The sequence below is a fragment of the Phacochoerus africanus genome, chromosome 8, assembly GCF_016906955.1.
Source record: "Phacochoerus africanus isolate WHEZ1 chromosome 8, ROS_Pafr_v1, whole genome shotgun sequence".
Taxonomy (NCBI): Eukaryota; Metazoa; Chordata; class Mammalia; order Artiodactyla; family Suidae; genus Phacochoerus; species Phacochoerus africanus.
Window position 1 is genome coordinate 127,853,955 of NC_062551.1, and position 14,516 is coordinate 127,868,470.

A 14,516-nucleotide genomic window follows, 5' to 3' on the forward strand; every position below is an offset into this window, starting at 1 on the left:
GGCGACACAGGCAAGTCCCCTGGGTGAAGGCCGTGTGAACGCTCAGCTCCACAGCCCACCATGATCAAGGCTGCGGTGTGGTGTTCATTCTGGATGTGAAACTCAGGCGATGATCAAAAGGATGACTCTTCGCCTTTGCCAAAGAGACTGTGGCACGAGCTGCCCTGGACTGTTGAGCAGCGCCAGGCCTATCTGGTTCACTTCGGGTCTCAGCTTCTCCCAGGACACCCAGCCCAGCAGAAGGCCACACAAAGGCTAGAGTAAAGGACAGCTGGAAAGGCACTCAAGCAGCAACCCAAACCAGAATTAAAGGAAGGACCAGGAGCCCTTCAATTCTGTAAGACGCGAATCCTGATTTGTTTTGATTTATTAATCAACAAATACTTAATAAGCTGCAGTTCAAGGCCTCTAGGAACTCCCGAACCCTCAGACTTCCTATAGCAGCTGCTCCACCCAAATCCAATCCAGTCCAGGATTGGAGGCTGCACCACTGAGTCGAGGACAGCCACACTGGGCCGAGCATTACACTGACCAGGGCCACCCCTGGCAGGCTTACAGCAGCATTGAGGACAGCTAGTGAAAATCACAAGTGCATGAAGAGGAACTCACACAGGAAGCTTTAGGCCTCCATCAACTCAGACCTCCATCAACACAGACGGATGCACAATGGGATACTCTGCATCCATAGGAAAACAGCTCTGTGGACTCATACAACGTGGATGGACCCTGTGGACACAGAGTGCATTGTGACATCAAGATGAAACCAGCATACTCATCTCTGGTGGTAGAGACCCTGATGATGTTAAAAGGGAGTTTGACTACACAGGGCATAAAGGAAATTTTTGTCTTTTTAGGGTCACACCTGCAGCATATGGAGGTTCCCAGGCCAGAGGTCAAATCAGAGCTATAGCTGCTGGCCTACACCACAATCACAGCCACGCCAGATCCAAGCCACGTCTGCGACCTACACCACAGCTCACGGCAAAGCCGGATCCGTAACCCACTGAGCAAGGCCAGGGATCGAACCTGTGTCCTCATGGATGCTAGTCAGATTCATTTCTGCTGAGCCATGACAGGAACTCTCAGGAAACTTCTTGAATGTTGGAATGTTCCAGACCTACCGTGATGTGCACAGCATTCATCCAGGTGTGTCAACATGTAAAATTTCATCAAGCTGCACGCCGGAGGTTAGTGTACTCTACGGTCACACACACATACTGAACTTCACACAGGAGACTCTCCAGTGTCAAGGGGGGCTGGAACAGTTTCCTAAAAAGGCAGATGTTGCAGCCTTGAGGCATGGCAGAGCTTCTTGGGTAAGAGGAGGAAAGGATCAGGTTGCAAGGTCAGCCCATGGACCTGGGGAGGGTGACAAACTATGAATTTACAGGGCTGGGCCTGGCAGGAGGGTCTGGGTGACTTTCAAACTCTTTATGGAGCAAAAGTTTTTTTCTTCCCCCAAGTAAAATACTGCACTCATACCCCAAAATACAGAGCAGATGCTCTGGTTGGGGAGTGGTGAGAAGTGCCCATCCTCTTGGTCCCCTCTGCCAGCAAGCATCTTTGCAGAGCCCCAGAGGAACACAGCCTTGGGGAGGGTCAAAGAGGGGTGGGGTGTGGGAGACATACCCCTGTACCCCAGGAACCTGGGAAGCACAGAATTTAGGGGTCAGGGAAAGAAGGCTTCAAAGGTAACAGATGTCACAGCTGCCACAGCAAGTGCCCTGATCTGTTACCCCTGTCCTGTGGGAAACACAGGGCTACCCGGGTGGCTCTGGAAGAGGCAGCCTGTAGGAACAATGAGAGATACACGGGAGCTGGCTCCGATGTAGTGCCGGAGCTGGACCCCTGCAGCTCTCAGCCTGAAATTTAGCACTGAGGAAACGAGGGGATACTATCAGCAGTGGCAATACCAACATCAGCTTCCTTCAACCTTTCAAAGTTCCTCCTTGGTTTAGCTCATCTTCTACCCTTCCATCCCGAAGGCACTAGCAAGAGGGGGACAAGGCCCCTGACCCCTCACAGAGATGCCCTGGGAATAAGTCAATTGATGAGTCCAGCTTTGGTCACCTTTCTCAAAAAGAGGTTCTTTTCTAAAGTACCCTAACAGACCACTTGTGAACTAGTAGCTAGCAGGAAAGTCCAGATGTTCTTCATCTGCATTCAACTCAACTAACATTTATTTGGGTACCTGCTGCATGCAAAGCACTGCTCTTCACACTTTAGATGCTGGAGTTATCCTTGGAGCATACTACTGACAAATGCAGCGCAGGGGAAAGTCCCCAGATGAGGAAAAGTAGAGACTGGAGCCCAGCTATTTCTGGAAGCAAGGAGATGAGAAGATGCCCCGACTCATCTCAGAGTGACCCTCGCAGGCGCAGCTTCTCTCACATCAGAGGACAGACGGGAGTGGTTTCTGGGTGCCCAAACACCGTGGCTGGTCTTGCTGTGGGGTTAGAATGGCCGGAATGCACTGGCGACCTCTGGTCTTAAGATGTGAAACCATGGATTTGGTGACAATTTGGACAAGAGAATGAGGAGCCCAGCATCCACCCACCTGGGTCTGAGCCTTCATTGGACCATAAGCTGTTAAGGTGGGCATACTGTCCTGGTTACCTTTGTACCCCAGCATGAACCCCATGCTTGGCACACAGGAAGTACTCAGTAAATGAATACATGAATGGATGGTGGGATCAGACTTTTGAGAACAACTACTCAACACAGGATTTCCCTTGAGGCCACACAGCTGGAACCTGCTCCAGGGATGGAAGAAAAATAGAACCTCTTCCCCCAGAGTACCAGGCCTTGGCCTTCCATGGAGGCGCCCAAGGGGGTCTGCCTCATTCTCCCGGGATGGGCTGGGAACACCCATGTGTGGACCTGGCTTGAGGGCTTGTCAGAGGAGGAGGAGCGGGAGCCACCTCCACCAGAGGCCACAGGCGATTTGTGGTAAAGAGCGTGGAGTCCGGAGCTAAAGTGAGCAGGATCTCTGACCTGGAGCAGCTTAGTAAAGCCACTTGGATTGTCCAGTGTTCTCCTGTGTATAAGGGGGGTGATGACAGAAACCATCTTGCAAGGTCGTGATGGGGATTAATGAATAATCTCTGCAATTGCAATGTTTTTAGAACAGTGTCTGGTGTGTGTGGTTAAACAAATTTTAAGAAATACTTGTGAACACAACCTATACACAGAAGGCAATGTCCAGCCTGGACCATCTCTATACCCCCAGTGTGTTCAGGGCAACCTCAAAGGAGGGCTGTAGGGTGAGTGTTGGGCCTGAAAAGGGGCATAGCACCTCCCATTGCTCCCCAGGTTCACAATAGAGAAGAAATTTGCTGAGAGGCAGTGTGGAACCAGTAAATACTGGTTCAGCTAGCTGAACAAATGCAATACCCAGACTCCCAAGGCCCCTTTCACCCCCAAGTCATGGATGCCTCTGCTGTCATCATTCCAAGCTCTCCCTTGCTTGCCTCTGAAAGTCTTGGAGGCCCCTTCATGGCAACAGGTCAGGTGCCTCTCCATTTCCGCCGACTCTGGATGTGATTCAGAAATATTAGAGCTTCTGATACCTTGAAGCAACCTTGAATGGTCGCATCTCCCAATCCCTGGTATTCCTTCCCTTCTCTAGAACTGTAAGAACCCTCTACCTGAAATGTCATGGATTCTAGGAAGTGGCTTAAACCCCTTGCTAACTGGTGTGCCCCCAGGAAGGCCCAGAGGGCTTTTTGCTGCTCAAGGGCCCAAAAGCCAAGAAGGTGGGCAGCAGCACCACCCAAGCCCCCCAGACTGACACTCCCCACCTGGGTCCCTGAGGAAAGTCCCCTCCAGAGGCAACTTCCCCACATCAAGTCACCAAACCTGTTTAAACACAGACATGCGCAGATACAAACAAGCTGGAATCTTTAAAAGGGTGTAGCTGCACACACAGGTGAGTCAAACCATGTCAGGCGGTTCTCAACTGGCCCACAGGAGGCAAGTGCCCAAGCACCCCACGGGGAGGGCCTGGCCCAGGCCCCAGCCACCAGACGGAAGGGCGAGGCCAGGCAGCAACAACCTCAGCCAGAGATAAGATCTGGGGACCAGAGGAAACATGTGGACTGAAGGCACTGTCACCTCAGCATCATCTGCACCCACTGGAAAATCCCGGTGGAAAGCAGCTCCAGAACTCAATAAAAAATAAGAACACTAACAAAAAAGAATGCAGGAAAGAAAGATGCCGCTAAAAACAGACATACATATAGCTAACAACTATAAGAATTTTCTATTCACTAATAACCCAAGAATACAAATGAAAAAAATGGTGGGGGTAGCGTTTCATTTATCCAATTGAGAAAGAATAAGGAAATACCTAATGTGGGAAGGAGGGAGGGGGAGAGAGGGGGTGGACATGAAACAGGGTATACACATTTACAGAATAGATTTTCTGGAAGCAATATGTATTCAAAGCCTTAAGAATGTGCATATTTTTCACTTAGTAATTTCACTTCTAGGAATCTATCCTAAAGAAATAATAAAAGTTCTGCTGCGAGTTAAGCGAATCAGTATTCTTTACAGTTCATACAACACACACACACATATATATTCTTTACATTCTACATGTAATCTTTAAATAAAAGATTTAAATATAAAAATGTTATACATAGAATTGTTTATTCTAGAAAAAACTGGAAATAACCCAGATAGGGTTAGATTAATTAAGGTTTATACATAAGTTGAAATACTATGCAGCCATTTCAAAAATGTGTTTTCTAAAAATACTAATGACATGAGAAAACATTTAGAATACACTGCTAAGCTGAAGGGGGAAAGCAGGCTACAGAATAATATATCTATAAATAGGACCCTGATTCTGTAAAACAAAGACATCTGCATGTAAACGTGCATATAAAGGGGCTGGAGGACATGTGACAACACGCTGGGTGTGACAATTACCCCTCTTCATGCCTATCATGGTTTCTACATTTTCTACAACGCTGTGTTTGTTTAGAATCCAAAAAAGCCTCCAACATTATCTAAACAAAGCAGCCAAAACTGGATCAAATCCTTCAGCAGTGTTATTCTGCCCCAAACACAATGGACACAACAAGCCCTGCGAGTGTGAACAGAGTCCTCCATCCCTGTCACCAGCACCATGACAAGGACCATAACACGAGAAACATGGGGAAGAGCTTAGAGGATGGAGAAGCCTCCGCCTGGGAAAGGCATCGGATGGGCTTTAGAGGAGGGGGCCACCAAGATAGGGCAGGTTCTTAGAGAAAGCATTGCTGGTGGGGGAAAGCCACATGGCCAGAGGCCCAGTGGCCAAGGGGAACCCGGATGAGACCTGAGAGGTAAGGAAACTGGGACCACATGGACGTGGTTTAAGGCAGGGGCCTCCAGCCAGAGGGTGGGGCTCGGGCTGAGATGGGATAATCATGCTTTCAGATTTTTCAGGCACAAGCAGATGCTGGTGGCACTGACAAGACACACAGTTAAAGCCACTGCAGCACTCACAGCTAACCTGTGTGACTTTCTGTCTTTCCTCAAACAAGTCATCTCCAATTACTCTGCCCCCTAGAGACCCTTCCCTCAGCACTGGCCTTCCTGCTGCCCTCTGATGGGCCAAGACTTACACCCCCAGACATGGGCACAACCCCTGCCCCCTCAGGCCTCATGGGAAGAGGGGCAGAAGTCAGAATGAGCATGAAACGCTAGTCCCACTAGCAGAACTGGGGAATCAGAAGTGCACGCTGCTGGACCGGGTAGGAGGAGCCCAGTCACAGGTTTTAGAGATGAAATGTTTGGGGGAGGAGTTGAGGCACCAGGTCAAGATAAAGTCCCCAAGGCTTTGGAAACTGACCAGCTGTGGCACATGGCTAATGCCAAAAATTCTGAGAGGATCAGAGGTGATTTTTAGACCCAATATCCTGGAACGCCATAGAATCCTGATCTGAGTGCTTAATTCTTACAACAGTGGGTGCTCTCAGCATTTTTTTTTTTTTTTTTTTAATGGCTGTCCCAGCAGCACATGGAAGTTCCCAGGCCAGGCATCAAACTCTTGCTTCTGCAGCCTCGCAGCTGGATTCTTAACTGACTGCACCACAGCGGGAACTCCTGCTCTCAGTTTAAAAGTGGTTTCACATTCACTACCTCATTTGATCCTGGGAGGTAAGCAGAACCAGCACAATGGCCATTTTACAGATGAAATAACTGAGACTCAGAAAAGTTAAATAACTTGCCTGAAAGCTCACAAGGTAGGTGGCAAAACCTGCTGAGCTCAGCTCCCTGGCACTATTTTATCCAAATACAAACCCAGGTGCTAGGTGCTACATTTAGACTGGATAAAGACATCACTGTCATCAAGTTTTTTTTTCCCCATATTTTAAAAACAGCAGCTGGCACAAGACCCCCTGCAGAGATGGACGCAATGGTTCTAGGTATTAACTACTAAGGGGGTCAGTGGAAGGCCGAATACAGAGGGAAGAGCCACATGAACCCTCTGGACAAAAGTAAGGCAAGCCCATTATCCAAAAAGGCTGCTGCTACTGCTGGTGGTGGTGTGTCTATAACCAGACAGCCCAACAGGGCCCAGGCCCAGGGTTGCTCCCAAATTCAACCAAAAGTCTGGCTCTGCCATTCACCTCTGGGGAGCATTCGCTGCATCTGAACTTGAACCCAGGCTTGGGGCATGGAGCAGTGCCCCTTTTTCTTCACTGGGAAGCCAAGAAGGCCATCCACTGGGCTACCAGAACACCCACAGCCCCCAGCTCCCAACGAGGGGCAAAGGCAGACTCAACTCTCCAGAACCCATTGGCCCACAGTGTCAACAGTCCAGCACTGTAAGATAAGGCTTTGTGAGGTCATTTCCTCCAGGGCTGTCCCCTCTGGATAGACCCTCTGGAGTTGCATCTGGTCAGGGAGCTGCAAGCTGCATGTGGCTACTGAGCACAGGGAACTCAGGAAGAGTGTATGATATTGATGCTAATCAACTCACACTTGGAATTAAATAGCTGCTATGAAAGGGCAGCAGAAGATACCCTTGAGATGGAAGTGCTCTGTATTGTGACTGCTGGGTCTCAGGAATGTGCACACTGATGAAAATGCATGACCTAAAAACACTTGTGAACAAGTCTAATGAGGTCCTAGGTGTGACACTGTGATACAAGATGTTACTTTTGGAGGAGTTTCTGTATTCTTTTTCACAACTGCCTGTTAATCTATGATGATCTCAAAACAGAAAGTTAAAATGAAACACCATAAGTGCTCAGTGGCTACTGTAGTGGACAATGAGCTTTAAAAGCCTTATTCCCACTGAGCTAATGAAACGTCAATTATTTGGTGCCCTCACTCATGCTTGTCGGTTCTTCCCCGTCCCACAACTCACGGCCGGCACATCTGATGGCGGTATGGGAAGGCACTCTGGGGCTAGAAGAGGGGATGAGTGTTGGGCAAGGGTCACAGAATTAGCATTCGGAGTAACTGGACATGAGGATCTCATAAAAACACTGTTCAACGAGATGGTGATGAAATTCCACAACTCATTGCGGCGAGGTTCCCGTGAGATAACCCGCGCCCCCTCCACCAATTCTCGGAGGAAACCCTGGGAATCTTACACCAAAGGACCCCCATCCCCCTTCGCTGGTAGGGGCAGCACAGGCAGGGGACCGCTGGACTTGTCTTCCTAGAGACCGGGCCAGGGCACACAAGCCCCAAGACTCGAGTGTGCGCGGAGTTGGTCGGAGCCCACCCTCCTTCTCCCACCACTCAAGGCTCCTCTGCTTTGCTTTACCGAGGTGGGGGGCGCTCAGAGAGAAAGGGCAAGAACCGGCTCTCAGGCAGCAGTAAGCCCGAGGGGCCCCTCCACCAGGACCCTGAACAACTGCAGCTCCTCCTCTGCCGCGGAGTTCACCACGGACACCCGAGACCCTCGCAGACAAAAGCGTCTGCAGCAAAGGAGCCGCCTCCGCAAAGGGCAGAAGCGCCAGATCCTATCAGCCAATTATCCAAATACGTACAGCCACCCGCAAGTTCGGGCAAGCTTGGGCCAGGGCGCGGGCAGCGGGAGGGGCCGCCGGTCTTGCGCGCCGGGGGAATCTGGGCCTGGGGCTCGCCGGGAGACTGAGGGGCTGGTACGCAGGGCGGGGCCGGGGTCTGGGGGTCCAGTCCAGGGGTCGGAGATCCGCAGCCTGTCTCCCCCCTTGCGGGTTCCGAGGCTCCTCCTCAGCGAGGGAGGCGGCGCGGTCAGGGCCCTCCCCTCGCCCGGGCCCCCGAGGCCCCTCCACGGCCCCGAATCCGAGCAGCCTCGGGTAGCCCCGGAAACGTCGCCCCTCCACCGTGCGGCGCGCCGGGTCGCCGCTGGTTTGTGGAACAAAAGAGCAGCTCCCGCGAAGGGTCCGGCGGCCGCGCGGCCCTCAGAGAGCCACGGCTCCAGCTGGACCCTATCGGGCTGCCGGGCTTTGTGCGCGCGCAGGGGGGCGGGAAGGACTGCGGGACCCCTGCACATTCCACCGACCGCGCCGCGCTCCAAAGTTGTCGCCGGCGCCAGTCCCTCTCGCACAGTTCAGTCCCCTGCGGGGCGCCCATTCATTCGCAGGGGGGTAGGCAAACCGCTGGACCCCGGCTCACCTTGCTCTTGACTTCCACCGCGCTGCAGTCGTAGAAGCGCAGGGTCTGAGACTTGTGGAAACTCCGGTTCATGGTTCCGGCTCCACTTAGCCTCGTCTTCGCCCTCGCTCCTCGCTACGAGGGCTGCAGAAGGACCCTGGGTGCGGCGCCCCTCGCCGCAGCCCCGGCCCCGGCCCGGGCCCGCGCTCGCTCGGCGGCCGGGCAGCTGGAGTGCAGCAGCCCGAGCAGGGCTGGCCGCGCGCCTTGGGGACTCCAGGGGCCGCGCGCGGGAGGAGCGGGGGACGCCAGCGCGCGCCGCCCCGAGGACCCGCCCCCCGAGGCCCTAGGACCCAGGTCCCGCCCTGCGCCGGGAGGATCCACCACCAATCCCCGCCCCTCGTCCTGAGGACCAGGTCCCATGCCCCGCCCCTCGTGCCGAGAACCGGCCCCGGTCCCGGAGGACCCGCCCCACAAGCCCCGAGGACCCACGTCCCGCCCCGCGTTCCGAGGACGGGTTCCTGAAGGAACGCCCTAAGGATCCACCCTCGGAGCCTCGAGGACTCGCACGGTGCTCCGAAGACTCAGCCCCCTCAGGCCCCACCCACGGCTCACCGACCCGCCCTCCCACCTCCCTCCCTCCCTCCCTCTAGCTCCGAGGACCCTCCCCCCAAGCCCCGCCCGGCGGGCCCGCCCCCTAAGACGCGTTCACGGGTAGGTGCGCGCTCCAAACCCAGGAGCCGAGAAGCGCAGCAGCGCCGCCCGACCCCCACCCTGGCGCCTTGTTCCCACCAAGCAGCCCGCACTAGATTTTGCTTGCCTCCACCTGTTGCCCTGGGAAGGAGACTGATCTTGGCTGATTTTTGGACGATATGGGAATCACTGGAGGCCTGACCCCTTTGGGCACACCTGTCCGCACTAGCTGCCATGTGGAAGATGGTCTGGGCAAAAGTTCTGCGGGGAGCAAACTCCTAAGGCATAGTCTAACACATGCCAAAGTAAAAAGGTACGGAGAGTCAGAAACACCTCTAGGACTGACGAGAAGGAAGAGTTATGCCAAGGCTGATAGGAAAAAGAACACATTGGGAGAAAGATGGCATTGATTGTTAGCGATGTCATGAGTACTTATTACCTAGAGAGCTCTGGAAGCGGGACTGCCAAAACCCCAATCGTCACCGTCGGAATGTTTAATGAGGCAAAGAAAGAACAAATGGGTGTTTAAAATTATTATAAAGTGTACTATACGGGTTTACAATCCAATTTTAGTTGGTTATATAATTTTTCTTAGTGTAAATTCATGGGAGAAAAAGTTAAAAGAAATACAAACATGGTAATTTAATTGTATAGAGGAGTGTATTAATTACATTTGTGATTTTAAATGTGATCAAGAGAAAAACTAAAACAAAAATATAACCATTGCATATTTTCAGAACATTATGTATATAAATATACATATATAGAGAGAGGGCGTGAAACGAATACAAACATGTGAAATGTTTATTAAATTCTGTAGGCAGAAAAAAGTAACATAAGACATAGGAAGCGAAAGCGTCTATGCGTTGCCTACAAATGTGAATGAGATAAAACTCACCTATTTTAAGGCTTTTGGATTTGTGTTTTTGTTGTTGTTTGTTTTTTCTTTTTTAGGGTCACACCTGTGGCATGTGGAAATTCTCAGGCTAAGGGTCAAATTGGAGCTACAGCTGCCAGCCACAGCCACAGCCACGCCAGATCTGAGCTGTATCTGTGACCTACACCACGGCTCAGGGAAACGTTGGATCCTTAACCTACTGAGTGAGGCCAGGGATAGAACCTGCATCTTCATGGTTGCTAGTTGGGTTTTTAACCACTGAGCCATGAAGGGAGCTCCAGGCTTTGGATTTTATCACTAAGTAGTATCCAGTTAAAAACAGTAAACAAGAGATATAACTACAACAAAGTGACATAGAAAAGATGAAATTTAAAATATCAGTAAAGGGAGTAAACAGGGGTTCCTAATTTAAGATTATGTTATGTTCTTAATTTAAGATTGCTTTAGGGACAATGGCATTACCTCATTTAATGAAAATGGGCCTTCCTGATGAAAAATAATATGCCAACATGAAGAGCTACTATAGGTGAACACTACATGGACTGGCTTTCACTTTTTATTATTTCCTAAATAAAATCGTAGGAAATAGAATGCGAAATTAAATAATGTACCTTTGGTAAAATGCACAGTATTAGGTAAAGAATAGTAAATTCAGTCATTTGAATTTATATAAATATTGAATTCTGTGCTTGAATAGAGACAGTGGTCCTTTTGAAGTTTTCAAAACTTTTCAAATCATTCATAGAACATCCACAAGATGACTGTGTGATTAGGACATATGTTAGGACAGGGCCGGACGTTATGACCCAAGTGCCAGCCAAATCTGCTCTGCTGCCTGATTTTGTAAGTAAAGTTTTTTGGGACACAGCCATGCTCACTCGTTGATGTCTTTGGCTGGCTTTGTGCTCTAGTTGCAAAGCTGAATAGTTGAGAGGGAAACTGTATGGACACAAACTCAAAAACATTTGCTATCTTGCTCATTATACAAAATGTTTACTAGAGTTCCTGTTGTAGCTCAGTGGTAATGAACTTGACTAGTATGCATGAGGATGTGGGTTTTATCCCTGGCCTCACTCAGTGGATTAAGGATCCGGTGTTGCTGTGAGCTGTGGTGAAGTTCGCAGATGTGGCTTGGATCTGGCCTTGCTGTGGTTGTGATGCAGACTGGCAGCTACAGCTCCGATTTGACCTCTAGCCTGGGAACGCCCATATGCCGCAGATGCAGCCCTAAAAGGACAAAAAAAAAAAAATTTCCGATTCCCTAAATTAGTTTGTGAACACTAATAATTCCAAAGTGTAAAGGGCATAAATGTATATGTATATAGATACTGATATATATGTGATCACGAGATACTAAAAATGGAAATGAAAGAAAAAATTAAATAACCACAACAAAAATCTCTACCACCTAGAAGATAATTTTATAAACCCAAACTTTTATGAAAACATACAAACCTTGAACAAATGAGTAAATAAAAATCAAATTAAAATAGCTAAAGTAATAATGAAAAACCATAGATCAGGCATACACTATGTGGTTCAAGTAGTACTCAGAGGAAAATTTTGTAGACATAAGTAATTATGCCAATAGATAAATGAGGATAAAAATTAATTAAAATAGTTCCCTTGTGGCACAGTGGGTTAAGAATCTGGTGTCGTCACTGCTGCAGCTCTAGTCGCTGCTGTGGTACAGGTTTGATCCCTGGCCTGGGAACTTTCACATGCTGCAGGCATGCCCAAAAAGAAAAAAAAAAATGAATTAAGGATCAAATTGAAAAATTTTTAAATAAAAATCAACTAAAATTGTAGGATGGGGAGTAGAAAGATCAAATTAGCAAAGAATAATAAAATCAATAAATAAAATGCAGGTGGTAGCTTTCTGGAAAAACAAATAAATATTAGGTAACCTAACCAATTAAAAATTATTATAAGGTATACTATGAATGATTATAATTTATATGTTATGTAATTATAAATGTACTATAAATTACAGAGTATTTAAAAAGTATTATAAACTATTATAAAGAAATCTGGAGAACACAAGCGCATGAAAGAAAAAAATTAGGAGTTCCTACCACGGCACAGTGGGTTAAGAATCTGACTGCAGCAGCTTGAGTTGCTGCAGAGGCTGAGGTTCGATCCCTTCCCAATGCAGTGTGTTAAAGGATCCAGCATTGCTGCAGCTGCGGTTTAGGATTCAGTCCTTGGCCTAAGAACTTCTATATGCCCCAGGTGCAGCCATTAAAAAAAAAAAAAAGTAAAAAAATCACCCATAATTACACTACTCAGTAGTTTATTCTATTACCTTTTAGAAATATTTTATGTTTCTTTTCTACACATATGTTAATGTATTTTTTAAATTTTTTATTGTGCTGTCTAACCAGTTTTGCAGCCTTACATCATATAAAAAAAAATTTCATTAAATGTTCTTAGAAAACATGGTTTTTAGTAGCTGCATATATGAATATAGGTTTAATTTTTAGTCATTCCGTTATTGGATATTTAGGATATTTCCAACGTTTAGGTTTTATATAATACTATGTTTCTTGAATTCACTTATTTCTGATTTTTTCATTAGAATCAACCCCTGAAAATGGAATGACTAGGCCATAAAGTACACATCTCTAAACCCTTCAATACAGATTGCTAACTTGCTGTACCCAAAATTTAATCTTCATTTCCTTTTACTAAATATGCTATTACATGCCAGGGACTATGATCACAGAGGCACTGACTTACGGTCCCTGCCCTTAAGAGAGACACCAGACTGGCCAGTGGTCTAGGCATATGCACAGAACCAAAACAAGGCACGAGTGAAGTAAGCCAGCAAACAAAAATTCCGAGAGTCCCACAGAGTCAGGAGAAAACTGTTCCTGACAGAAGGTTGAGAGTGTCCACTGGTCTGAAAACTAGAAAGGACCTGCTACATTAGTTTGCCATCTCTGAAAATTTTAATTAATTCCAGGTAGAACCAAAAAATGTCAATGAGATACATGCTCGGCAAGTGGGAGAGCAGAGTATACACAGGTGCTGACTTTCTCTCAAAGGGAAAGTTCCAAAACTGAATGTGGGTCCTTGGCCCCAAGGACTCACAGGGAACTGCTGACAGCGGGCTCCCTTGACCTGTGTGTGTAGAAGAGGCTCCGGAACAGGCCCCATGCTCTTTTCTCAACCATCTCATTGGGTCTGCTGCCAGCCAATTGTTGGGAGGGAAGGCTGGAAACCTGGCTGGTTCCTGGCAGAGCCTGAGTATCCAGCTAAGACTTGAAGCAGGATTCTTTAGGGCTTCAAGCTTGGGGGTGGGTTGGGTGTAGACAGAACAACTTGCCTAACAGAGCCTTCAGGTGGAAATGTTTCTTCAACGTCCAGAAGCACAATAGAAAATCTCTATACATGTCCTGCCTGATACGTATCCGTGGGGTCACAGAGCCTTGGGAGGCCCCATTGGGGGTTCTCTATGGCTGGCAGGTGCATACTTGTTCCTCAGGTCAGACACACGATGCTGATTGCTGTTCTGGTAGTTATCTCTGAGTTAGCTGAGATGGTAAGGGATTCAGAGGTTTAAATGAAATTAAATGAGTAGACTCTCAGCAGATGGGTTGGGAGTTTGGGGAGGCCTTATATTTCCATTGTGTGTCCTGCAGTCCTCCGGTGAAGGACCTGAAACTAGGTGAACTTGGACAAGTCACTTACCTGAGCCTCAGCTGTATGTGTGAAGTGGCCGGATCAGTGCTTCCCCTGCCTACTTCATGGCGATATCCTGGCAACAAAAAGACACCAGATATGGCCCCACTTTGAAATCTTTAAAGAGCTCTGCCAGTACAAGTGCCTGGAGGTTGCGCCTTTCCAGCAGTGCCTCACCTGGTCTGGGGCAGAGAGGGTGTCAGGAGTGAGCACCCCTTACGGATGTGCCCAGCCAGAGATGTTCCTTCATGGAGGCCCCGGGGCTGCAGAGGTATTCACTTTCCATGCATAAGGGGCTCATGGCTGGTTTCAGACAGAGACTGAGAAGGAAAATAACAAGGGGTAGGGGCACAATACTCCTAAAATCTTTGGCCTCAAATAATCCATCCCAAACTGATACCTAAGGGCCCCAGTATCAAAAAGGAAACATGCTACAGACCCAGGAAAACATGTTCCTCAAAAGGCCTAGGTTTGCCTCACAGTCCACGGTATCTAACACGGAAGTAGTCGTAGACTTAAAATCTTAAACTTCTGCATATGTGGGGACCAAAGGCATTTTTATCGGAAAGAAAAGGAATTTAATAACGAAAACAGAGCTATATGTTGTTTCTAAGACCCTCATAATAGAGAGGAGAAATGCCAACCTCAGGTGAGTTGCTGA

At 48.5% G+C, this 14,516-nt stretch overlaps 1 protein-coding gene and 1 pseudogene across 1 annotated transcript in view; one reads left to right on the forward strand and one right to left on the reverse strand.

The window, feature by feature from the left end:
• Positions 1–8,815, reverse strand: part of PARD6G (par-6 family cell polarity regulator gamma) — an 88,730-nt gene extending 79,915 nt beyond the window's left edge. The window contains exon 1 of the mRNA XM_047794180.1: positions 8,605–8,815. Within this exon, the coding sequence (XP_047650136.1) occupies positions 8,605–8,676 (72 nt within the window). The 5' untranslated portion in view covers positions 8,677–8,815. The remainder of the gene's footprint in view (positions 1–8,604) is intronic.
• Positions 8,816–14,491: 5,676 nt separating this feature from the next.
• LOC125133374 (scavenger receptor cysteine-rich domain-containing protein SCART1-like) overlaps positions 14,492–14,516 on the forward strand; it is a 106,018-nt pseudogene continuing 105,993 nt past the window's right edge.